Here is a 26,821-nt window from a genome sequence, read left to right as displayed (position 1 = left end):
ACCACACAAATTGTGGGTTCGTTTGGGTCGACAGATTGGAGTTGCTGTAAGTGAAAAAAAATATCCAACGATGCAAATCATTTCAATGTCGACCAAACAAACTCACATTGTACTATATGGGAGTTCATACATAAAGTTTTGTAGGTCAGTGTACTGATTACTAATATATATATAGGAAAAATACATCCTACGAATTTACTGCCAGAGTCTTGAATTGCAGCTTCTGGTAATCAAATTTACAAAGAATTGTTCACACAGTGAGCATTTGATCTTGTAATGGAGGCTCTATTTCGCTGATTTCATTATGTCCTAATTCGCAACAGCTAACCTCAAATTTGCAGCACCTGACAATGGATTATGTGACTCTTCAGGTTACGTCCTGCAATGGTCGACCACAAGTTTGCCACAAACGACTTGTGCTGACCCTTCCGAGCAACAGTTTCCCACATGCATGCACTGTCGGTCTCGATGCCCATTGTTGGATCCAAGATATCAACAAGAGTGATGCTCATGTTGTTGTGAATAATGCAAAGCTTACCATTTAAAGACACCAAGCCTGTGGCTTCAAAGGCACGTGAGTTGCCTAGATGGTGCTTGCTGTCTATGAATCTTGCCCATGTTCCTGTGTTTGCATCATATACGCTAAGCTTGCAGCCATCCCGGCAATCAGATGAATAGAGACGCCCATTGAAGGAAATGCTTGGGTTACGCCAACCTGTAACCATTTCATCATCAATGATTGACCACAAATTGGATGACGGTCGGTACACTTCACATGTCACTTGGCGATGGGAGTCAAGTCCTTTTAGGAACCACTTGTTATCATATACAACTCCAATGAAAGGCACCATCCCGTTGTTCATCTCAGGGATGCAGATCCATCTGTTCCGATTAGGGTCATAAACTTCAGCAGACTGAAGAGTCCTTTGTATTCCTTCACACTCTCCACCAGCAACATATAGACAATTGTTTATAACACAGGAACCAAAAAAGTGTCGCTTTCGTAACATATCTGGAGCTCGATGCCATTTGTTGGTCCGGGCATTGTAAAATACAACACGTCTCATAGAGCCCCTCAAAGGATCCTTACCCCCAAATAAGTACAGATAGCAACCACTCAGAACAGCACAGCCAAAACCCAACGCTTCTGAATACTCTGGTGGAACAGGTGGAAGGGACTTCCAGAGCTGGTTCAGTGGATCGAAGGCATGCCAGGATATTTTCCCCTCACGATCCCTTTTAAAGACATAAACCCATTCTTCTGCCATGCTGAGTTTCTTGCGCAAGGAGTAATAGTAATTCCCAGACAAAAGGCGGTTCCATCTTTTACAAACTGTCCGGAGATTGGGGTGTTCTACTCGAGGAACCCGTATAAGACAGGCAATTGCAAGATCATCAGGAAGGCCAGGCAAAAGTGGTGCTTGAGCTCGACACCTCTCCTTCCGCGAGCCCCTTGACTTGCGCTTGGTTTGTTTGACATCAGGTTGCATGCACATCTTTGCTCCAGAAGCAAATTTTCTAGCATCCACGACAGTTTTAAGGCCTGTATCTAATCTGCAGTAACAGGAGACGGACTCTACCTGCCAAGTCCAGTGATGAAACAAGATTAGAAGTTGTGATGTAACACAGAAAATTCTCAAATAATATGCAACGATTGCAAATGTTTGGTTTAAAGCCTACCAATCCTGGTCCTAGCTAAGCTCAAAATATCAAATATATGTACTATCTAATACCCCTAGTAGACAATAGTTGGCAGGATATTTAAACTGGCAGCAACCACTTCCCAATTCACTGTGACCATTACACTAGTTTGTTATGTGAAATATATGATATAAAACCCACAGTTGATCCAAGTCATACAGATACAAGGTGTTGGGTCCAGTTAGTTGTCTTAAACTTACCATCAAACTGACTCTTGTTGGAGATCAACAACACAGCATAATAGCACTACTAGGTTAATTATTCTCAAGTGAAGGCAAGATGGATAGATGGATGTCTTCTCCGGCAAGCAAGATGCTGGCAAGTTCCTAGGCCAGCTCGCAAGGCACGCAGCTGCAGTATTACCACGGCGCGAGATGGGCTCCTCTCCTCTCCTCTTAATTATCCCAGATATTTCCTTTCAAAGAGTGTTGCAGCGGACGTTGGCTATGGAGGTTGTAGGGTGGAATATTTGCTGGATGCGAAGGTCATCGGTGTGTAGGTGCCAGGGTACAGTAGAATGATAGTGGGGAAAGATTGGAGAATTAGAGGGGTAGGAACTAGATATTTCATTGCTTGCTTGCTTACAAGGGGGATATATCCTTAGAGCAACTCCAACCGCGCGACCCGTTTCATCCGCGCGTGTCCATTTGGGTCGCCGCGGATAAAAAAGGTCGCCCAACGCGCGGTGCAAACCCAAATCGTGTCCGCCACATGTCCTCGTCGACCCATTTCAAGCCCAAATTTGGGCCGGATTTGCGTCTTCGCGGACATGAACCGGACGCACCCCACGTCCTCATCGCGTCCGCCACAGGTCCGCCTGTCGCCCGCACAAGCACCACATGTGGTCATATTAAACGTTACCACCAACCTCGGGCCTCCTTTTTAATCCAAACGTGCGGCGGGGCCGGCCTCATCCACTTCTCCTTCCCGTCCCCATCTGGCCACACTTGTTCCCCCGCCAGCGACCAGGAACCCTAACCCTAGCCAGCATCACCGTCCGCCATGGGATTCTTCAGCAAGGGCAAGGGCAAGCTCACCCCGGGCGTTAGCTCGTCCCGGACGCCGGCGCCACCTCGTCGTGGTGCGCCACCTCGGCTCAACCTCCCCCATGGTTGGCATCTAGACCCCCACCGCATCCCCGTGCCAGCGGTGCCCCGGTCTGCGCCTGTGCACGCGGAGGAGGTGCGTTGGTGGCACGAGCTGCTCACCCCCGAGCAGCGGCGGCATCTAGCGTACACGGCTAACTCCCGAAACTGGGAGGTTTGGTTCGCCATGAAGCACGAGCAGGAGCGCCTCCAAGGTGTCCAGCTCGATCCGACCGTCCCATCACCGCCCCCTGAGGTGAAGCCAAAGGAGCAGGAGGAGGAGGTTGCCTACCAGGCCGCCCTCGAGAAGGCATTGACCTATGCCATCCAGGAGAGCAGGTGTGACGAGGACGCGCACTGGGAGGGCCTCGAGGAAGCCCTCGCGCTGTCCGCGGCGGGCGACTGCGTCCTGCCTCCTCCTCTGCCGGCGCCTCCGACGCTTCCCGAGCCCAAGGTCGAGGCGGAGGAGAGCCAACCGGAGCGCTACGAGTGGAAAGGCCAGCTCTGAGAGTGGGTGTCCGCACCTCCCATCTGGCTTGGCGCCACGCCAGAGCAGGAGACGGCGTATCTCCTGCACTGGAAGAGTTGTTTAGATTCATATTTATTAGGTCGTTTGACTTGGTCAGATTCTTACAATAGTACTTAATGTTAGAGCCATCCTCCATGCAAGACATATGGCATTGTTAATTCAATCAAGCATAAAATCTTCTCCAACCTCTTCTTTGTGTTCTCTTCTCCAATATTCCCATCCCTGCTGCAAACCCACCTCCTTTGCAGTTTCCCTTCACCACACCATGGCTTCAGGTCACCATACTGGAGGAGCTTGACAATGGAGTGGCCTCTTCTACCATAGGTTCATTCTTTAGAATGGTTGGATGACAGAAGGTAATTTCCCGGAGGACTATTCATGCATAATAATATCATACTGGTAACAAATAAGAAGACATCAAAAAGACTATTCAAATAAGAAAAACACACAGAAGCAGATGAATTCAGCTTTGGGCAGTAGGCAACATTTTTAAAGCATAAGGCAACATGAAATCAATGGCAAGAAGCTTTTATGTGCTCAAGCTGAGATTTAAGAGCACAACCATATTGGGGTAGCAGGCACTTCTTTTACAAATAAATATCCAAAATATCATGACTCACATAACCCAGCTCAAGAACACCAATAGTCATATACAGTACATCATGTTAGTTTCATCTGTTTATGATGAGTATGCCATAGTAGCCACAAGAAATGTCCTGAAGATGATCAAGTTCATTGAAGGATGTCTGTAGCATGTTGAAATGGACATGCTGTTGGATATGGAGACTCATATAATGAACCTACATGTATGCTTGTCTAAAGCAAGAACCTAAGGGTCCTAAAAGATGTGAGAGAATTGAGAGACAGTGACAACTCTTTGAACACTTGTCGTCATGCTTAAAAAATTCAGTCGGCATCGCCAAATCATTCCTCTCTTCGCAGTGATTGCTTCGGTACCATTATTTTGATTCTTCCACTGGGTCAAGTAGTTCGGCCTTGGTACCATGCGCATTTATGCCGTATCTCATGATATCTTAGGACGATCCAGGGGTTGTTACGCATAAGGAGTATGAAAGTATAGCCAAGCAAGAAAATTAAAGATATACACCTACCTGGCTAATTTGACCCAAGCCAAACACGGACTGTCTTTGTTACAGTAGAGTAAAAATAATGGTCTTCTCTGAATTTACAAATATACTAGTCAACCATTTGTGCTTGAACTTCCAACATTTGTTGCATAAGCATGGCATAATCCCAATTACTGAAAGCGAACACAACCATACGGTACATATAATGCCCAAGAAAATCCCATTTGGCATGTTCCAAGGTAGTATGAGGTAATAAGAATCAGCAGCAGTGTTCATAAATCAACACTAAGCCTACTACTACCAGTCTACCACTAGTGGCCAACAACTAATTTAGGCCCCGTTTGGATAGAAGGAAAATCGCAAGAATTTCGGAATCGCAAGAATTTTGGAGGATTGAATTCCAACAGGAAAACAATCCATTTTTTTTTCTATCTGCTTGCAGGAACTTGGTGATTGCAGCTGAAGCTAAAGATTTAATTCAAAAACCAGGTGTCGGGAAAACGACACCTATGGGAAACTCCAAGGATCCCTTGATCGTTCGGCGGAGGGAGAGGGGTGGCGCCAAGAGCGGAACTAGCAATCAGCACCGGCAAGGTCGTTTATCCAGGTTCGGGCCGCTTGGCGCGTAAAACCCTACTCCTGCTTTGTTTGTTGTATTGGGTGTTACTGTAGGGTTACTTGCTACAGTAATTAGCTAGTGATCAAAGAGTCTAAACCCCAAAGGTCCAACCACTAGAAATGAGCTTTGGGCCTCCTTTTATAGGCAAAGGGGTCACCAACAGTGCTCTGAGGTGGGTTCACGAGTCGCATAGTGAACAGGGTTCACCGCTTATCTATCTATTGCAGTGTCAGGGGCAGTAAATGCCTTGTCAGGCCCCCTGACCTGCATCAAGGTGGCTTCGACACGTACCCAAGTGTATTGACACCTGGGCTTTGTGCTGGCGCATGAGGGATGCGCTAGAGCGGTGGCACTCTGACAGGAGGGACACCTGGCGGGCGAAGGGAGCCTGCCGGCCTGGCGTCCTTGTCGGTGGCCTAACCTGTCTTCCCGGCAAGGAGGGCTTGCCGGGGCCTTGGACATCTTCCCGGCAAGGAGGGCTTGCCGGGGCCTTGGACATCTTCCCGGCAAGGAGGGCTTGCCGGGATCTGGGAGTCTTCCCGGCGAGGAGGGCTTGCCATGGGCTGCGAGTCCTCCCGGCAAGGAGGGCTTGCCGGGGCCTTGTAGCCTGGGCTGGCTCTTCACACCATCGGTGGGGTGTGGCCTTGGCGAGCCTGGGTTATATTCCCGTCGGTCCTTCTTCCTGTACTGCCGCCAAGGGTGTTGCTGGTGCCCGTGCACAAGTCTGGGGCACAGGAGACCCCAGTCTTCAGTGCACCGACAGGAGCCCCCGGGCCTAGGCCACACACGCGTGCGAGGTGTCGTTGGGCCAGGCCCAAAGTGGTGCACGGGCTTCTGTGATAGGGTGCTTGGCAGCTTGGAGCCGTTGCAAGTGGCCTTTCCCCACGTCGCGCATTGAACGCGCGAAGTGGGGAGGCGTGCGCACAGTGGCCGAGGTCGCTACGCGCGTGCAGAGCCATTTGTTGGGTACGCAAGGGTCGGCCCGCATATCCCCCCTCCCCCCCCCCCCCCCCCACACACACACACATAAGAGGGGGGGAACGCAAGCGCATAAGCCCATTGCCCCCAACTTCCTTCAATCTCGAAGCCGCCGCCGTCGCCTCCCTTCAGCTAGAGCTTTCGCCCCCTTCCCCCTCCCACCTTTAAGGTTGCGCTTCGGGCAGCCGCAACTTCCGCCGTCGTTATGGCGTCGAAGGGAACCAAAGGCAAGAAGGGGAAGGTTGTTACCGCGGAGAAGGAGCTGGTGAAGATGCGGAGGGAGTTCGCCTACTTCTCCCCGGGGCCTGATGCGCTCACCCTGAAGCGGTGCTACCAGATCATGTCGGCAGCCCGGACAACGGCGCATCCGGCCACCCGCGTGACCCCGGGAGAGGCTGGCAGTGGCTCAGACAAGTATCCCTTCTTTGCCGACTATTTCTATTGCGGGCTCTACCCGCCCTTCTCTGAATTCTTCATCGACATCATGCACACCTACGGCTTCCATCTTCTGGATTTCACGCCGAACGCGGTGACATGCATGTCGATATTCGCGCATCTCTGCGAGAACTTCGTCGGGATCACTCCCAACACGGCCCTCTTCCGCCATTACTTCACTCCTCGTATCCAGGGCGGGGACGCCCTTTCGGGCTCCATTACCTGGATTCCAAGGCCTAGATGTAAAGAGTCATACCCAGATGGGGCCCTTCGCGAGAAGTGGGAAGAATGGCGGGGAAATGGTACTGGATCCGCGAGGAGGGGTATCTGCCCTTCTGCGAGCCCAGGACCGCCAAGATTGATTCCCGCAACAAGCATTGGAGTGATTTCGACCCGGATGATGAGAAGTTGATCGTCGCCGTCAGCAGGATCCTGCGCCTCAGGGCCGCAGGGTTGACGATGGAGATGGTGGGTGCTGACTTTATCCGCAGGCGCATCGCCCCCCTCCAGAACAGGGGAGGAAGGCTAGCCTCGGCCTTCATGAATGCCGCGGATGTTATGCGGTTGCGGACTGGCCTAAACAACAATCGGACGATGATGCAACATGCATTCGTTTGCCAGAAGTTGTTCAAGTCTGACTCGAGGCATCGGCTGTCGTATGGCGTCGTACCCTTGTGCAACAATTCAGCCTTAAGCGCACTCACGGCAGTGATGTCGGAGTGCAATGCTCATGGCGTGGTCGCAACTTGGGTTGACCCCAAGGAGGAGGATGTCTTGTCTTTCTTCGATAATTTGTCGGAGAAGCCCATCAGGGAAGAAACCGGCCTCGTCCGCGACACCACCGACGAGGAAGTAGCGTACATCGCCAGTCGGGCCGAGGAACGAGCCCTTGCCGAAGCGGCCTGAAGCGCCGGTTTTTACGACGAGGGAGCGCCCGAGGAAGGGGCGCTGCTGGAGGGAGGGCCCGCCGGGGAGCCCAGCGGTTCAGCCGTCGGGGGCCCTTCGGAGGAACGGGCGCCCGACGAAGGGGAGGAGGAGGAAGAAGAGCAGGTGCCTCTAGCCCGCCGGAAGCCCAAGCGAGTGCTTCGACATACTGGCTCCAATCTCCCCGTCCGGCCAGCTCCGTCCTCCGCGCCTGTCAAGTGTCCCAGGGCCGCATCCCCTCCGGCGGGTGTCGAAGGGGATGTGGATGTTGATTTCTCGGCCTTCAGCTCGGGGGAGGAGGGAGAGTACGCGCCTGACCCTTCACTCCCTTCAAACCCCTTGCTTTATGTTCTTACTCATCGAGTGCTGGTTCTTCAGAGGGACACGGAGACGTTGGCCCAGAGGATGGCGAAGAGGGCCAAGGTGTCGGCAGGCGGCGGTCCCTCGGCAAGTGCCTCGGATGCGCCGCCGGCAGCTTCCGCCACTCCGGCGCCCAGCCCCCGGCGGGAGTCGCCGAGGCCCGCGACACCTGAAGACGAGCCCCCGGTAAATGATGTTGTCGGAGAGGGGACAGCTACCCCTCACCAGTTCGACGAGGGTGAGTGTCCCGGCAAAGGACGTCTACGAGTTTTCATTTTGTTTTCTTGAATGCTCATCTTGTTCTGATCATCTTCTTCCTGGTCTTGAACCTCAGATTTCTCCCCTGTGGAGGAGATGAACGTCGACTCCGTCATCGAGGAGACCGCACGGGACGCGGTTGCTGAGGCCGATAAGGTTGCCGCGAGCGAGTCCGCCGAGGAGGCGCGGGAACGGGCCACTCAGGAACCGACGGAGGAGTCCATCGAAGGACCTAGAGCACGTGCCAGCGATTCTTCTGCTGCCGGGGCTGAGGAGGCAGTACTGCAGGTGGAGCCCCCTCTTGCCGGCGAGGATGTTGGTGGCGACCAACCTCCCATGTCTGGGCCCCCGCCAGCTAGTGAGTACATTCATGCCGGCGAGGGTCGATTCATCAACCCGCCAGGGGTGGGTCGCACGAGGATAGCCACGGAGGGGGAGAGCTTCGACGCCGAAATCTCCGCCAGTGCTGGGCTCGAGATTGTGGGTGGACCGGAGACCAGCGGCGGTAAGCTCAGCGAAGACCAGCTCTTCCAGTCCATGAGGGACAACGTCAGCCAGCTCCAGGCCCTCTATCGGGCCCGGAAGGAGAAATTAGACTCCCGGGCGGCGATTGTCGAGGCAGCAGAGGAGGCCTTCGAAAAGCGCTTCGAGGAGACGCAGATCCACTTTGCCGAGGCTCACCAGGAGGTGAAGGTCGAGCGCGAAAAGCTAAGGGCCGAGCGGGACGAGCTCCTTCTGAAGTCGTCTGACATCCGAAAGGAGGAGGAAGAGGCCCGAAGCCGCATTTTCGACGAAGACGCCCGCCTCAACGCGCTTCGGATCAGCCTCGAGTCCCACGAAGAGGAACTCGCCGGTCGTGAGAAGGTGCTCAGCGACAAGCTCCGCGCCAAGGACGAGGAAGTCGAGAGGCTCGTGGCGCAACGTACCGAAGAGTTGATGGATTAGCACAAGGACGCCCTCGCCGCCCAAGCTTCAGAGCACGTCGGCAAGTTGCAGGAGGTCGCTGACAAGGCTGCTGGCACCGAGGCTGCTAGGGAGGAGCTTGCCGGCAAGTTGAAGAAGCTGGAAGAGGATCTTGAAGGCCTCAGCAAGGAGATCTCAACCCTCACAGTCAGGGGCGGAGCTGCATGGAGCTACCCCGTTGCACGGGCAACAGGGTCAAGTAGCCTTTTACAGGTAGTTTAGCACTTGGATCAAGCATGTGTATAAGTGCATCAGGCTAACAATGATGCAACAGGGTAGATGTAGATGCAGCTCCACCCCTGCTCACAATTGAGAGAGAGAAAACTCTCTCCAACTTGACGGAGATCCAAACTGTCGTAAGAGTGCTCGACTCCGCTCCGCCAACGCCTCCCTTGCCGCCTTGCAGGATAAACTGGCTCCCCTGGCACAGGCCCTTGGAGAAAGCAAGGCCCGCGAAGGGGTCTTGACCCAGAAGCTCCTCGACGCGATAAATCAGCTCGAGATCGCCTCCACCGCCCACGAGAATTACACGCGTGGCGTGGAGTTGTGGACCGAACGCCTTGTCAACGCCGCGGAGGGGATCGCTGAGCAGCTGTCTTCTATGGACCTTCAAGGCTTCGGTTATCCTTCGGTCCCGGAGGTGTCTCCAAGCGCCAAGCTGACTCTGTTCTTCGAGAGCGTGGTCGACGCCTTGAAGCAGATCCAATCTGGCGAGGCGGCGCGCCTGGCGAACGAGTCCCGGAGGTTGTGCCGGGGCGCCCTCCTCAAGGTCCTCACCAAATTGGCATCGACCTCACCCTGGGGCATTTGCCGAAAGAGGCGAACCTCAAGGAACTCGAGAACCTGGTCATGCCCATTGTTAACAAGGTGGACCAGATCAAGAGGGTGCAAGGTCCGCGCCGTGATTACTTCTTCGTATTCTCCTGTTGCTGCAATTTTCATCCAAGAGCCGCTGTATCTTGTTCATAACTGTTAGTATTGTAATATATTCGATTTTCTTATAAGCACTACCTCCCTCCTTTGCTCTTTTTGTATGGCTTGTCCTTGTGTTTCGCTGGGGATTTGCTGGCTCAACTGGCCTTGTCGTAAGTGCCCCGAGGGGTGGCCCTTGCCGGAGTCGTCACTGCCGGCAAGGCGTCCTGCCTCCCTCTGGGCTTTTCCATAGGTTGTCGAGCACGCTCTTTAAGCAGAAGGGGCACGTGGAACGGGCCGCTTAAGTTATTGAGTGCGCTTCGAGACAACGCTTAGGAGGCTGGCGACAGAGTTCCCTAGCGCACAGGTTTTCCATACAAACGTGTCGATGACACGTAAAGGGGAGTGTTGTATCTACTCGATGACTTACTTAAAGTTTTTGCAACTTATCTCTAGGCTGTGGTACTCCTTTCTCTCTTGAGTAGATCGTCCTTGTTCTTGTTGCTGCCGTGGGCGTCCCCACTATCTCCCCCCCCCCCCCCGGCGAATTTGTGCGCGGGGTTGTATCTGTCTTTTAAGAAAAAGAAAGAAGAGAAAATAGGTGTTGGGACCTCGGCAGTCCATTAGTTTTAGGCGTTTCACAAAATCTTAGATTATGCATGCACATGATCTAACATGGAAATCTAAATAATGATGCGGAACGCTATGCTTTATTCAACTGCGCACAGGGTCTTCGCCTGGCTTTGTACAAAGGATTACATGCAACTTCGGCAAGACTTGTACAAAAGGTGGTCGCCGGTAGACCCGGCAACCTCTCCCTACGGGTAGAACCTTCGAAGATGTTCAATGTTCCAGGAATTGCTCAACGGTGTGCCATCTTCGGTCTCCAGGCGGACAGCGCCGGGCCTGGTGACTCGTACTACCCGATATGGGCCTTCCCACTTCGGCGTCAACTTGTTTGAATTCTTGGCCGACTGAACGTGCGGAAGAACAAGGTCGCCTTCCTCAAGACTTCTGGCTCGGACCTTGCGGCTATGATAGCGACGCAAGGCTTGCTGATAGCGAGTGGCTCGCACAGCCGCCTGAATCCGGTTCTCCTCGAGGAGCACTGCATCATCCCGACGCAATTGCTCTTGCTCAAGCTCGTCATAAGCGAGCACTCGAGGTGACCCATAAGTGAGTTCCGCGGGAAGAACTGCCTCCGCCCCGTAGACCAGAGAGAAGGGTGTCTGGCCGGTGGCTCGATTTGGTGTCGTTCTGATCGACCAAAGAACCGCCGGCGGTTCATCAATCCAGTGCTTTCCATGCCTTCTAAGCTTGTCAAAAGTTCTCGTCTTGAGCCTCCGCAATACTTCGGCGTTTTCTCTTTCAGCTTGACCATTGCTCCTTGGATGGGCAACAGAAGTGAAGCATATTTTGCTGCCGAGGTCTTGGGCGTATTGCATGAAGGCGCGGCTCGTGAACTGAGTGCCATTGTCCGTGATGACCCTGCTCGGGACACCGAAACGGCAGACAATTCCTTTGAAGAACTTGACGGCTAACTGTGATGTCACCTTTCTCACTAGTTCCACCTCTGGCCACTTTGTGAACTTGTCAATTGCGACGTACAAGTACTCAAAGCCCCCAACAGCGCGGGGGAAGGGCCGAGGATATCGAGCCCCCTGACCGAGAATGGCCAGGAGAGAGGGATCGTTTGGAGAGCTTGGGCTGGCTGATGAAGCTTCCTTGAATGGAGCTGGCACGCTTCACACTTGGTCACTAGTGCAGTCACATCCTGGAGGGTTGTGGGCCTGAAGAAGCCTTGCCGGAATGCCTTGCCGACAAGGGCTCTTGACCCTATGTGGGAGCCACATATCCCCCATATATCTCGGCCAACAGCTCTAGTCCTTCCTCTTGGGGGATGCATTTCAATTTCACGCCGTTCAGTCGTCTTCTGTAGAGGGCATCATCCACGAACTGGTACATGCTGGACTGACGGGCTACTCTTTCTGCTTCTTCCTGCTCTTCGGGCAGGTCCCCAGTTTGGAGGTACCGGACTATGTGATGCGCCCATGCCGGAGCCTGAGGTTCGACGGCAAGGACTAAAGGCATATCCTCTGTCGGGATGGTATCCTTCCCGGCAGGCTCGATATCTCTTTCGGCAACTTCTTTTCCGGCAAGATCCTCGCCGGGGCTCCTTGGCAGGTCCGCCGGAAAGTACTTGCCGGAGCTCAGCTTCCTTCTCTTGTCCGGCTTGGTTGACGGTGTTACGGAGGGTTGAGTCAGTCGTAGCACAAAAGTTCCTAGTTCCACAAGTAACTTAAGGGCAGCACGCTTCGACAGGTCGTCGGCGCCGGTGTTTTCGGCACGGGGGACGTGCTTCGTCTATAGACCATCGAAGCGCTCTTCCAACTTCCTCACTTCCTCTACGTAAGCTTCCATCAATGGGCTCTGATAGTCCTTGTTGACCTGCCGGACTACTAGCTGTGAGTCTCCCCTGACGATGAGCTTCCTGATCCCCAGATCTGCCACGATCCTGAGGCCGGCAAGCAGCCCTTCATACTCGGCGGTGTTGTTGGTTGACTTCTCCCGGGGAAAGTACATCTGGATTACGTACTTGAGGTGTTCTACAGTAGGCGCAACTAGCAGCACGCCAGCTCCAGCACCTTGCAGTGAGAACGCTCCATCAAAATACATGATCCATTCTAGGTTGGACTCCTTGCCCGGGAGGGTTGATTCTGGTATTTCTTCGTCTGGCGCCGGGGTCCATTCGGCAATGAACTCCGCCAAGGCCCTGCTCTGGATGGTTGATGTGCTTTCAAACTTGAGGTCGAAGCTGGACAACTCCAACGCCCACTCCACGATCCTGCCAGTTGCATCGAGCTTTCGCAAAACCCTTTGCAGCGGAAAGCGAGTGACGACGGTGATCTCGTGTGCTTGGAAGTAGTGGCACAGCTTTCTCGAGGCCATGAGGAGGCCGAAAAGCAATTTTTGCACCCCAGAGTATCTCGTTCTGGCCCCCTGCAAGAGGGAACTGACGAAATAGACCGGGCGCTACACCATCTTCTTCTTCTGCACTAGCCCGCCTGTTGGCGGGGGTTTCTCTTGATCGCTCCCGGACTCTCCCGAGGGTCCCTGGTTGCCGGTGTGTGCTTCCTCATTCGATGGCGTTGCCTTTGCCGGCGTGTCTTCATCGTCTTCCCTCTACGCCACCAGGGCAGCGCTAACCACTTGGTTGGTTGCCGCTAGGTACAGGAGCAGTGGCTCTTGTGGTTTAGGCGCTACCAGGATTGGCGGAGAGGAAAGGTATTTCTTCAGGTATTGTAGCGCTGCTTCCGCCTCGGTGGTCCATTCCATTGGTCCTACCTTCTTCAAGATTCTGAAGAAGGGCAGGGCACATTCGGCAGACTTGGAAATGAACCTGCTCAGGGCGGCTACACAGCTGGCTAGGCGTCGCACATCCTTGACGCGCTTCGGTGCCTCGATCTGTTCGATGGCCTTGATCTTGTCGGGGTTTGCTTTGATCCCGCGTTGGGACACGAAGAACCTGAGAAGCTTGCCGGATGGGACACCGAAGACGCACTTTTCGGGATTGAGCTTGAGGTTGATCTTGAACAGGTTGGCAAATGTCTCTTCCAGATCCTGCACGAGTGTCGATTTGTCCTTGGTCTTGACCAGTATGTCATCCATGTAGGCTTCCAAATTCCTGTGGAGTTGGGGCTCAAAACCAATTTGGATCACTCTTGCAAAGGTGGAACCGGCATTCTTCAACCCGAAGGGCATTCGTACAAAGCAGTACGTGCCACAGGGGGTGATGAAGGCAGTTTTCTCTTCATCTTCCTCGGCCATATAAATTTGGTGATACCCTGAGTAGGCGTCGAGGAAGGACAGCAGGTCGCAGCCAGCAGTGGAGTCTACAATCTGGTCAATGTGCGGCAAGGGAAAATGGTCTTTTGGGCAAGCTTTATTGACATCAGTAAAGTCGATACAGAGCCGCCACTTCCCATTCGCCTTGCGCACTACAACCGGATTGGCCAACCATGTAGGATGGATGACCCCTCTAACCAGTCCCTCTGCTTCTAACTTCTTGATTTCCTCGGCAATGAACTCTTGCCGCTCCAAGGCTCGCTTCCTCACCTTCTGCTTGACAGGCCGCACGTGGGGGCAGACAACGAGGTGGTGCTCAATCACCTTCCTGGGAACACCGGGGATATCTGATGGTTGCCATGCAAAAACATCGAGATTCGCCCGCAGGAAGGCGATGAGTGCGCTTTCCTATTTGTTGTCAAGGGTGGAACTTATGGTGAAAGTTCCACCTGTGCCGTCCTCTCGGGCGGGCACCTTCTTGGTCTCTGGCAGAGCAGCCCTGGATTTCTTGTTCCGGGCAGTGGAGCTCTCCGGCGCGTCTTCGGCGAAAGCGAAGCACTCTGGTGAGGCGTGCTTGTCGGGATCAGCGCGGGAAGCCCTCTTGCCGGGATTCTTCTCCCCGGGGGCCTTGGCGGCGGCAGAAGGTGCCTTGGCGGCAGGCGCCGCCACTGCCTCCTGGTAGAGGCGGTTGGTGCACACGAGTGCATCCTTCTTGTCGGTTTTGATGACAATGACGCCGACCGGCCCAGGCATCTTCAGGGTGTTGTAGGCGTAGCGGGAGGCTGCCATGAATTTGGCCAGCGCAGGGCGCCCGAGGATCCCATTGTACGCGAACGGGTTGTCAGCAACGTCGAAGATGACGTTCTCCGTTCGGTAGTTCTGGTCGCTGCCGAAGGTTACCGGCAGCGTGATCTTTCCCTTTGGCTGGATCTTCCCGGGGTTGATTCCTTGGAACGCTCCTGTTTCCTCGAGATCTTCGTCGGGAATCTGCAACCTCCGAATCACGTCCAGGGAGATGAGGTTTAGTCCGGACCCGCCATCCACCAACATCTTCGTCACCTTTAGGTTGCGGATTGTTGGGGAGACCAACAACGGCAAACATCCTAGCGCCGTGACGCGGTTTGGATGGTCCTCAGAATCGAAGATGATCGACGTGTGCGACCACTTCAAGGGCCTATGAGTGTCGATGGAGGGCTCCGTCGCGCTCACCTCACGCGCCCACTTCTTCAGTTGGCGGTGGGAAGAGTGTAGCGATGCACCTCCATCGAGGCACATCATATCTGTTGCCTTTTGAAATTCTTGGTCGATGGAGTCGTCGTCTGGGCAGTCTTCATCCTCATCCTCCTCCTTTCTTTCCCGCGCCGGCGCGGGCTTCACTCTCTTGTTCTTGAGCTTGCAGGGGGGACCCCCTTGGCCGCCCTTCTTCCTGCCTGATCCCTCGCCACCGTCTCGGGCCTTCTCCTTGTCGCGTCTTTGGTACTCCGCCCTCTGCTTTTCGGCAAGTTGTTCAACTTGCCGACAATGTTGGAGGTCGTGACCCTTGGTGCGGTGGATCTTGCAGTATTGGGTGTCGAAGCCCTCCGCCTTGTCGGCGGCCGCCAAGGCCTGGCAAGAGCCGCACCCAACAGCGTCTTTGCTGGGAGCCTCGGCCTTCGCCTTCCTGGAGGTGTCGGCGTTGCCGGATGTCTCGACGGCAAACACGGCTTTGCCCTTTCGCTTCTTGTTGCGTCGTTTTCCCTTTTTCGTGGGGACATCGGCGTCTTCGTCTTCGAAGTCGGCCTCTGCACCGGCGTCTTCGCCGGGAAGCCTTCTCCCCTCTTCCGCTCGTGCACACTTGTCCACCAGGGCATAAAGCTCGGCGACATCGCGGACCTTGTTCATCGCTAGCTCCTCGCGCATCTTCCGGTTACGCACGTTCTGATGGAACGCGCTGATGACGGCGGCTGGGTGAACATCCGAGATATTGAGTTGTATGCGGCTGAATCTCTGGATGTACTTGCGCAGAGTCTCACCCTCCTTCTGGGGAATGATGTGCAAGTCACTCTCTTGGCCAGGGGCTCGATGGCCGCCCGTGAAGGCGCCAATGAAGTCCTAACACAGCTCCTTCCAGGAGGAAATGGAGTTCTTGGGTAGGTGCATCAACCACGACCTGACTTTGGGCTTGAGCACACGGGAAGTAGTTGGCCAATATCTTGTCGTCTCGGCCCCCGATAGCATGCACCGCAATGGTGTAGATGCTTAGGAACTCGGACGGGTGGGTCTTGCCGTCGTACTTCTCCGCGATCTCCGACTTGAAGGTACGAGAGCTGGGCCACTGGACCTGTCGCAACTTGCGAGTAAATGTTGAACAGCCCACCTCGTAAGGTAGGTCGCCAGGATACCCCGATGCTGGAGTGTCCGCAGCGGCTCCGACACGCCTGTCTGATTGACGGCGCGTCTCTCGTCGTCGCTCAATGAGAGTACGCGCGTCCTCCTTGCGCCGCTCGCGAAGAACATCACGTTGGTCACGGCGGGTCCGTGGGTCGGAAGACCCGGTTGAATCGTCAGAGACGATAACCTGTTGCCACCGTCGTGGGGGAGAGTGCACCGTGGCGGTGGCAGCTCCAGTCTTCTCGGTACGGTCATGGGCGCGCTTGCTCGAGGGTCATTTCGACGTCCCCGCCTGCTGGGGCCCGTCCCCATTGGCGAGGGCGACGAGGCTCTGGATGATGGCCCTCTACTCCTCGAGCATGTCCGCTGTTGGAGAGAAGTCCAAGAGCAGCTGGACTTGCTTCAGGGCTTTTGCCGGCATGGGTGGCGGCGATATGTGCGAAGACCGCGAGGGGCTCTTACTTCTAACTACGTTAAAAGGAGTGTCCCCTTGGTCCCACGGTGGCGCACCGCCCTGTCCGGTCCCAGAGCGTGTGTGTCGGCCATGCGAGTCCTCGAAACGAGGCCCATGATTCCTTCGTGGGGGTAGCGAATCGCCGTCGTTCTGGCGCGGTCCGCCGCGCGCGCCTCGGGAAGATCGGGCCAGATCCGTCCGCGTCATCGTCTTGGAAGATGTCCTCACATCCTTCGAAGTAGCCGCGCCGCCTGTGGGCTGCGCAGCTACATCCTTCGACGCACCGACGCGCGGATGGTCGTCGTGGTCGCGGACGATACCACTCGCTCGGGTTTGCTCCCCAGAATGTTGCGGAAGTTCGGGACCTCCGCCTCCTTGTCCCGCGCCCACACCCTCTCCCGCCCGCATCGGGGTAGGAGCACTGGGTGCCGGTGCGTCGGTCGCCGGAGCACCCCTCTTCTTGGGAGCCATGGCGATGAAGAAAAGTTGGTGCGCTGGTGGCTAGGTCAGATTAACGCGACTCTCCCCCTACCTAGCGCGCCAAAGATGTTGGGAAAACGACACCTATGGGAAACTCCAAGGATCCCTTGATCGTTCGGCGGAGGGAGAGAGGTGGCGCCAAGAGTGGAACTAGCGGTCAGCACCGGCAAGGTCGTTTACCCAGGTTCGGGCCGCTTGGCGCGTAAAACCCTACTCCTGCTTTGTTTGTTGTATTGGACGTTCCTATAGGGTTACTTGCTACAGTAATTAGCTGGTGATCAAAGAGTCTAAACCCCAAAAGGTCCAACTACTAGAACTGAGCTTTGGGCCTCCTTTTATAGGCAAAGGGATCACCAACAGTGTTCTGAGGTGGGTTCAGGAGTCGCATAGTGAACAGGGTTCACCGCTTATCTATCTACTGCGGTGTCAGGGGCAGTAAATGCCTTGTCAGGCCCCCTGACCTGCATCAAGGTGGCTTCGACACGTACCCAAGTGTATTGACACCTGGGCTTTGTGCTGGCGCATGAGGGATGCGTTGGAGCGGTGGCAGTCGGTGGCACTGTGACAGTAGGGACACCTGGCGGGCGAAGGGAGCCTGCAGGCCTGGCGTCCTTGTCGGTGGCCTAACCCGTCTTCCTGGCAAGGAGGGCTTGCCGGGGCCTTGGACATCTTCCCGGCAAGGAGGGCTTGCCGGGGTCTGCGAGTCTTCCCGGCGAGGAGGGCTTGCCAGGGGCTGCGAGTCTTCCCGGCAAGGAGGGCTTGCCGGGGCCATGTAGCCGGGGCTGGCTCTTCACACCTTCGGTGGGGTGTGGCCTTGGCGAGCCTGGGTTATCTTCCTGTCGGTCCTTCTTCGTGTATTGCCGCCAAGGGTGCTGGTGGTGCCCGTGCACAAGTCTAGGGCACAGGAGACCCCAGTCTTCAGTGCACCGACACCAGGTCACCAGAAGATCAGACCGACGCTAGCAGATTTTTTTCAACCTTACTTCTGATCTCTCCCGATACACAGTTGAGCACATTCCTCACATGAAAAATCTTATAGCTCACTTAACCCTCTCCTAGATGAAACTTCCTATGCAGCAAAGTCTCTTATTGTAAATCTAGATTGGCCTTGGAGGCCATCTCTTTCCCAAGGAGAAATTACTATCTATACTGCCTTGGTTGCTAAATAATACTCCCTCCGTTCCAAAATAAGTGATTCCAAAATGACTCAGTTTTGTACTAATAGTACGAAACTGAGTCATTTTGAAGTTACTTATTTTGGGACCGAGGGAGTAAAATTTAGCCCTCCTTGAGGGCTTGTTGAATAAACCCTGTCTGTAGTAGTGCAGTAGTTTGGTTTCGTCGGTGCAAACTAGTGTCGATTTCTTCAGTTTTCGTCAGTAGGTTCAGGTGGAGTCTGTCAACGAGATTAACTCGAGTTTGTTAGCGTCACGAGCGAGTCCGACGCCCCCCCTATCGCTCGTGGGATGGAATGAGCACCACGATCGGTGGTGGCGCATAGTTAGGGGGCCATGGGCCCGTTTCCTTTGGAGTATCAGATATAAACTCGGGAATAAAGCAACAGAAAAGCTGCAAGTTTTCAGCAGCACAAACTCTCTGTTCTTCGTCTTCCTCTGTCGAGCGCGAGAGTTAGCAGTAGAGAGTGTTGAGATTTGCCAACAATTGGCATCAGAGCCACGTTGTGACCTTGGGACATGGCAGGGATAGACAAGTCCGGTGGTAGCAAGTCGCCGGTGACTCCGCGGACCTCTGGCGACAACGAGGTTGTCGTGGCAGATAGGTCCTTGACTCGGATGGCACGCGACACCGGCAGTGCGGCATGGCCGCAGCTGACGCGAAGCAACTACACCGACTGGGTTGTCCTCATGCAGGTCATGATGGAGGGGCGACATCTCTGGGACGCCGTCCAGACGGGCACAGCTTAGCGCAGCGAGGATCGCCTGGCGCTCGAAGCAATTCTTCGGGGGGTGCCTCCGGAGATGGGGCCGACTCTCACCGTCAAGGCAACGGCGAAGGAGGCCTGGGATTCCCTGAAGACGATGAGGCTTGGGGTGGCGCGAGTGCGCGAGGCGAAGCTCGCGACTCTCACCAAGCAGTACGGCGACATCAGGTTCGCCGACGGCGAGTCGGTGGACGAATTCGCCATGCGACTCGCAGCAATGGTGGCTCAGATGGCGCAGCTCGGTGAGACAATTCCTGACAAACGAGTCGTTAGGAAGTTTCTTTCAGTAGTTCCCAAGAAATTCTCGCAGATCGCTCTGTTGATTGAGACCCTGGTTGATCTCAACACACTCTCTGTCGAGGAGCTGACTGGGAGGCTGAAGGCGGCGGAGGAACGCCACGAGCTGCATCAGGCCACCGACGGAATGGGGCGGCTACTCCTCACTGAAGAGGAGTGGAATGCCCGCCTCAAAACAGGCGATCATCATGCAGGCGGCTCCGGAGGCGGATCAGCGCGGGGCCGTCGCGAAAGGGGTCGCGGACGCCCGCGGCGGTGGCGGTGGACGCGGTCAGAACGAGGGCGCTGGCAGGGGAAACACCAGCAACTCCGGTGCCGGCAACGACGAAGATCGCGACAAGTGTCGCTACTGCAATATCAGTGGGCACTGGGTCCGCGACTGCAGAAAGAAGAAACGCGACGACAAGGTGAAGGCGCTCCTCGCTCAGGGCAACGGTGGGGACGACGTCGACCCCACGCACCTCCTCATGGCGCAGGTATGTGATCTGTCTGCAGATCCTGGAGATCGCGAGAGGCACGTAGAGCTGATTGAGGAACGAGTCGAGGCCCACCTGGGCCTGGCCACGGACGCGCACTCTGACGTCTGGTACCTAGACACAGGAGCCAGCAACCACATGTCCGGCGAGGAGGCCTCGTTCAGTGAGCTTGACCATCACGTCACCGGCAGCGTCAAGTTCGGTGATGGACCGGTTATGGACATCAAAGGGCGCGGTTGTGTGCTCTTCACCGATCACTCCGGCGGCCACCGTGTGCTGAGCGGAGTCTACTTCATCCCTCGGCTGAAGAGTAACATCATCAGCATCGGGCAGCTCGACCAAATCGGGTGCAGATCGGAGATTGAGCGCGCCGTCTTCACCCTCTATGATCAGCAGCGTCGCATTGTGGCAAAGGTGCAGCGCGCCCGCAATCGGTTGTACCCGTACGCGCTCCAGCTCGCGCACCCCGTCTGCTTGGCCACACGCTGTGCGACGGACGAGGCGTGGAGGTGGCATGCAAGGTATGGTCACCTCAACTTCCAGGCGCTCCGCAAGCTTGCCCAGCAAGGACTGGTGCGCGGGCTGCCCTCCATCGACCACGCACTTCGTTTCCGGCAGAAGCAAACTACAGAGCGGAGCAGATCCTCGAGCTGGTGCACGGCGACATCTACGGGCCAACCACGCCCCCCCACCCACGGCAGGTGGGCGGCGCTACTTTCTTCTCCTCGTCGACGACATGTCCAGGTACATGTGGCTGCCAGTGCTGTGATCCAAGGACGAGGCCGCAGTTGCGATCGCGCGGTTCCAGGCGCGTGTGGAGACAGAAACGGGGCGCAAGCGGCACGCGCTGCGGACAAACCGCGGCAGCGAGTTCACCTCCATCGACTTCAGCAATTATTGTGCCGATTGCGGCGTGCAGCGGCAGCTCACGGCACCGTACTCACCACAACAGAACGGCGTCGTGGAGCGCCGCAACCAAACGGTAGTTGCCATGGCCAGGAGCATGATGAAGGCTACGTCCATGCCAGGAGAGTTTTGGGGGGAGGCGGTGACAACTGTCGTCTTCATCCTAAACAGATCACCGACGCGCTCCGTGGTTGGCATGACCCCGTACGAGGCGTGGCACGGTGATCGACCACCAGTGCACTTCCTGTGCACGTTCGGATGCGTGGTCCACGTCAAGACGGTGAAACCACACCAGAGCAAGCTGGATGATCGCTCCACTCCAATGGTGTTCGTCGGGTACGAGGAAGGCGGCAAGGCGTACCGCGCCTACAATCCTGCAACCAAGCGCATTCACGTCACCAGAGACGTCGTCTTCGACGAATCTACAAGGTGGAACTGGGCCGACACGGCTCATGCTACTCCGACGACCATGGGAGACTCCTTCACGGTGGATGAGCCAACCTACAAGGTTCAGATCACTCGCAGCAACGGCGAAGATTCAGGCCCGCATATGCCTGTGACGCCACGGACGCCAGCCACGATGGGAGCCGGGGTGGGGACGGGCACACCCATGCCCGTCAGCAGCCCGGACACAGTTGTGTCTGTCAGCAGCCCGAAATCGGCGGCTGCTGCACCGCAGACCCCTGCTGCAGCTGCCACTCCGGTGAGGGTGGAGTTCGTTACCCCCCCCCCCCTCCGGGAGCCCAGAGCTGGATGCTGTCGACGACGCTCGAGTGGCTCATCGCTTCCGCCGCATGTCTGACATTCTTGGGCTGCACTATGGCCCATCCAGCCAGATGAAAAGCTACCGATCGCCTCTGTTGAAGAACCAAGCACTTTCAGAGAGGCGGAGCTCGACCCAAGTTGGCGCAAGGCGATGATCGAAGAGGTGAACTCAATCGAAGAAAACAACACTTGGAAGCTCACCGATCTCCCCGCTGGACACAAGGCCACTGGAGTAAAATGGGTGTTCCGCGTTAAAAGGGACTCAGCCGGAGAGATCGTGAAGTACAAAGCTCGCCTCGTCGCGAAGGGTTTTGTGCAGAAGCCTGGAATCGACTTCGACGAGGTGTTTGCTCCAGTGGCTCGCCTGGAGTCAGTGAGCGTGCTGCTCGCACTTGCAGCGCACGAGGGATGGCCGATACATCATATGGATGTCAAATCGACTTTCCTCAATGGCGAGCTGAAGGAGGAAGTCTACGTCGAACAGCCTCCGGGTTTCGTCGCCGTCGATCGCGAGCACAAGGTACTGAAGTTAAGCAAGGCACTGTACGGCCTCCACCAGGCACCCCGCGCTTGGAACGCCAAGCTCGACACTACACTCATCGACATGGGCTTCCGCCGCTGCAACTCCGAGCACGCTGTCTATGCACGCGGGTTGAGCTGAAGGAGGAAGTCTACGTCGAACAGCCTCCGGGTTTCGTCGTCGTCGATCGCGAGCACAAGGTACTGAAGTTAAGCAAGGCACTGTACAGCCTCCACCAGGCACCCCGCGCTTGGAACGCCAAGCTCGACACTACACTCGTCGACATGGGCTTCCGCCGCTACAACTCCGAGCACGCTGTCTATGCACACGGGTTAGGCCATGAACTCCTTCTTCTGGGGGTGTATGTGGATGACCTGGTGATCACCGGCGCAGACGCCGCGGAGATTAACAGCTTCAAGACAGCAATGCAAGCCAAGTTTCGGATGAGCGATCTTGGATTGCTCTCCTACTACCTGGGCCTTGAGGTACGCCAGGACGCTGATGGTGTGACCATTGCGCAGAGCGCGTACGCCCAGAAGATCATTGAGAAGGCGGGGCTTACAGGATGCAACCCACGTGAGACTCCCATGGAAGCTTGTCTGAAGCTGAGCAAAACAAGCACGGCGGCTCCCACTGACGCAACGGAGTACAGGAGCCTCATGGGGACGCTGCGCTACCTCACTCATTCCCGGCCCGACATCACCTTCGCCGTGGGGTACGTGAGCCGGTTCATGGAAGCTCCTACGATCGAGCATCTGACTGCAGTTCAGCACATCATCAAGTATGTGGCCGGCACCCGTGATCTGGGGTGTCACTTTCCCCGTCGGCGAGCCAATGGAGCCAGGCTCGTCGGGTAAAGTGACAGTTACATGGCGGGCGACATTGACGACCGCAAGAGCACATCGGGAGGGATCTTCTTCCTCGGTGATAGCCCTGTCAGCTAGCTGTCACAGAAACAGAAGGTGGTCGCTCTGTCATCGTGTGAGGCTGAGTTCATTGCAGCCACAAGAGCAGCTTGCTAGGCAGTGTGGGTGGCAGATCACGGGAGAAAAGCTTCAGGTGCCGCTGCTTCTGGTGGATAACAAATCTGCCATAGCTCTCTGCAAGAACCCGGTGTTTCATGACAGGAGTAAGCACATTGATGTGCGCTACCACTTCATAAGAGAGTGTGTAGAAGAAGAGAAGATGACTGTCGACTTCATCAGAACTGAAGATCAACTGGCTGACATTCTGACAAAGCCCTTGGGGCACATCAGCTTTCATCAGCTACGTGACAAGATCGGGATGAAGAAAATAAAGTAGGCAGACTAGGTTTTAGGGGGTGATTGTTGAATAAACCTTGTCTGCAATAGTGCAGTAGTTCAGTTTCGTCAGTGCAAACTAGTGTCGATTTATTCAGTTTTCGTCAGTAGGTTCAGGTGGAGTCTGTCAACAAGATTAGCTCGAGTTTGTTAGCGTCAGGAGCGAGTCCGACGCCCCCCCTGATCGCTTGTGGGATGGCACGAGCACCACGATCGGTGGTGGCTCATAGTTAGGGGGCCATGAGCCCGTTTCCTTTGGAGTATCAGATATAAACTCGGGAATAAAGCAACAGAAAAGCTGCAAGTTTTCAGCAGCACAAACTCTCTGTTCTTCGTCTTCCTCTGTCGAGCGCGAGAATTAGCAGTAGAGAGTGTTGAGATTTGCCAACAGGGCTCATGTTTGCCAAAAAAAAGGAGAAAAAAATCAGAAGATGCCGTTTGGAACAAAGAATGGTCACCAAGGTTCCTCGAAATTCGTATGGAATGAGGCAATCCATGGGAATTTTGGAGGAAAACAAACATGGGGTCTTACCTCATGTTTCTCCTCCTTATGTCTAGAATTCTCTGTTTTTTTCCATTTGTGATATCCCAATGGCAGTGTTGGACTATTCCTGTGTTTTAGATTCCTGTACATCTTAATTTCTGTGTTTTTCCTATTCCTATGTTCGAGTTCCTGTATATAAAAAGGGGCCTTATTGTTTCCACGGAATCACATAGCTCTATTATGATGTAAAACCACACATGACCTCGCAGTCCAAAGCCCAAAGCACAGATCCACGCCCCCGCAGCCACAACCGAATCAGCAGAAAAATACCCCAGTTTGCAGTATGAAACACAAACATCCATCCCTGAGCTAAAACACCTCGTCACTGCACCCAAAGTGCAACTTCAGCACAAGAAAAAACCCACCATTCCCCGGGTAAATTTGACATCAAAACGCGCGCTTCGAGCGAGGAACAAAACGTATAAGAGAAGGCGGCGCCTCACCAGCGGCGCGCGGACGCGGACCCCAGCGCCGACCGGCGGCGGGGCAGCTCTGGAGGCTGAATCCATGTCGGGCGGACGAATCCACGCGGCTTTCGGCTCGGTGTCGGGGGTGGACGAGAGGCTCGCGGTCGCCGGGAGTGGGGAACACATAGACCAGGAGCCCGTCAGCTGCTTCTGGTTAGACCCAAAAAGAAAAGAAAATGACACATCTAAGTCCTTACACGGATTCGTACTTACAAAGAAAATTTTCGTGTAAAATCAATGACATACAGTACGTACTTACTTCCTCCGATGCATTAGTCATCTTACGAAAATTAAATAATCCCAAAACACTAAGGTACATTACTAGAGTAGTACTAGTTGCATGTATATTAATTAGACCACATCTATTAATTGAAGGATCAATGCATGCAATTTATGCGGCACACTTTTTGAATTTTAAAAGGTATTCTAATTAATAGCACGTTTTCAGTTGAGAAAGGAATGGTGTGATTGGCTTCCTCTGTAATTTAATTTTCTTCTCCTACCTAATCTATGCGTGCCTAGGTTGCAGTGCACCTTCTAAAATGTCTAATACACCGAGACAGAGGGAGTAGCATACGACACATCTAGACGAAAATTGCTTCTGAGGACCGAACTCCATGCAGGCCTTCTTTTACATAATTCATTCATATTTTTAACATTTCAAAATATTTACAATATTATATATAGGCGTAATGTACATAACTCTAAATTTTTAAAAGGAAAACATTGAAATGAGGATGACGTAAAAAGATAAATCTGAACTTTTCAACACATGAGACTATTCATCTTTGAAGCTCAAAAATTTGTATTTTTTGTACAGATACATTTTAAGAAATTTCATCATGATTTGTAGACTTCTGTGTATACTTGCATATTTTTTGGACTTTTTAAATCGGAAATTTTGAATTTTGAACTTTTTAAAATAAAAGGCTTTATGGAGACTGGTCATCGAGAAGTCATATTCACATTTGGATGTGCTCTAAGGGCATCTCCAACGTTGAGGTGCAAATTTCTTCATGCATCAGTTTGCTCTCTATAGACTAGTCTCTTGACACGAACACGAAAGGAGATCCATCGCTACCTCCATACATTTCAAGTCAGCTTTAGACAAACAGATGAATTCATCAAAATCCGACGAAATACATCAAAATTTGGATAGAAAATAATACAAATCATCCATAGATAGCAGCAAATAAGTCTAGCACAACAATAGTTGAAATTCAACAAGATTAATCGGATGTTCAACAAGTTTTTCATGAACGGCTCATGTCGTCCTACACATATTATCCCTTTAGTTTCATCAACTAGTGTATGTACGCTAAATTATTGTCCCTCAATCATGTGGTACATCACGACAGCACATACGGCCTACACAATGTGTAGAGCAACAGTGAGTGAATGAATGATTTAGTCAACAGGTTGAGTAAGAAGACACAAAACTTGCGCTCTCCTCTACTATCGCGCGCAATGGCCACCTTGCCTACAGCCGAGTAACCCCGTCAACACACTTGGTGAGTGTGGTCCGATGGCGTATCATCGATATGATAATTACTTCATATTGCATCGTTGAATGATGTGCATGTCATAGGACGCAATGTGCTTTCGTGTGTGAATCGAATCATGCATGCGCTGCCATAAGATCCTCCTTCTCATCCAGTCTATGAACTCTGGGAATATGGCCAACCAAACATTGCACAACAACTAATACTCTCTTATCGAGTAACCCGCCATTCTTCGAAGTCTAAAAAACCGATATGTCATTGAAAAATAACGTCAATAACATTTGACCGAACAACTGGCGGGTGCAAAAGGCGAGCGGGCACGTCAATGCTGGTTACGGATGTACGGTAATGCCTATGTGGTGACCGGATAGGTACAACGACAACGTCGAAGGAGGAGGAAGTAAGGGGGAGTAGGGTGGATTGGAAGTCGGTAGGAGGATTTTAGTGAGCTAGGGGTTCTGAGTCCTGCGTGGTTGCTCTCCGGACTTACACAAAAACCCCTCCACCTTGCTTACAATTTAAACCAATAAGGTTCCTAGCTAACTCGATCGTCTAGAGCTCCCTCGTGCGCAATTGTTACGAACCGTCCGATCCAGTGCCCTGGCTCATTCGGGTCATTGGATCTTCATCTTGCAGTTAAATCAATTTCACCCTACGGTTGTTTTTCCTAGCCAACGACCGATGGGCTCGTCTCGTGCTTGCATTGGCTGGGTGAGCCGAGCAAGCGTGCAAATAATTTGCCAATCCGCTCCGCTCCGCGTGCGCCGCACCCAATCCCGTCCTTGCTCGTTTCGTTCCACAACGAGCAACCAATGCACCCCTTTCTCCACGCTCTCCACAACCGCTTGGCCCCTCCCTCCCCATCCTCCTGCATCTCTTCCTTCCTCCCTCGTCGGCCACTGTCGTCTCCACTCCACCTCCCTCGTCTTGGATCAGACGCGGATCATGGAGCAGCGAGGCATGAGCTATAGGAGTTGCACGCATTGTGGGATGGAGGAGCGGTCGATGTCGTTGGAAATATGCCCTAGAGGCAATAATAAATTGGTTATTATTATATTTCCTTGTTCGTGATAATTATCTATTATTCATGCTATAATTG

At 54.0% G+C, this 26,821-nt stretch overlaps 1 protein-coding gene across 1 annotated transcript; it reads right to left on the bottom strand.

Moving 5' to 3' along the window:
- Positions 1-80: 80 nt before the first annotated feature.
- On the bottom strand, positions 81-24,399 carry LOC123429112 (F-box/kelch-repeat protein At1g55270-like). The gene is made up of 2 exons (XM_045113181.1): positions 24,197-24,399; positions 81-1,580 (listed from the first exon to the last, which is right to left on the bottom strand). Exons 1-2 carry the CDS (start codon positions 24,344-24,346, stop codon positions 330-332), a joined length of 1,401 nt encoding a protein of 466 aa, XP_044969116.1. The 5' UTR covers positions 24,347-24,399; the 3' UTR covers positions 81-329.
- Positions 24,400-26,821: the final 2,422 nt, after the last annotated feature.

Source organism: Hordeum vulgare, chromosome 1H, assembly GCF_904849725.1.
Source record: "Hordeum vulgare subsp. vulgare chromosome 1H, MorexV3_pseudomolecules_assembly, whole genome shotgun sequence".
NCBI lineage: Eukaryota > Viridiplantae > Streptophyta > Magnoliopsida > Poales > Poaceae > Hordeum > Hordeum vulgare.
The sequence above is the reverse complement of the archived record's forward strand: the minus strand, read 5'-3'. Positions and strand labels throughout refer to the sequence as shown.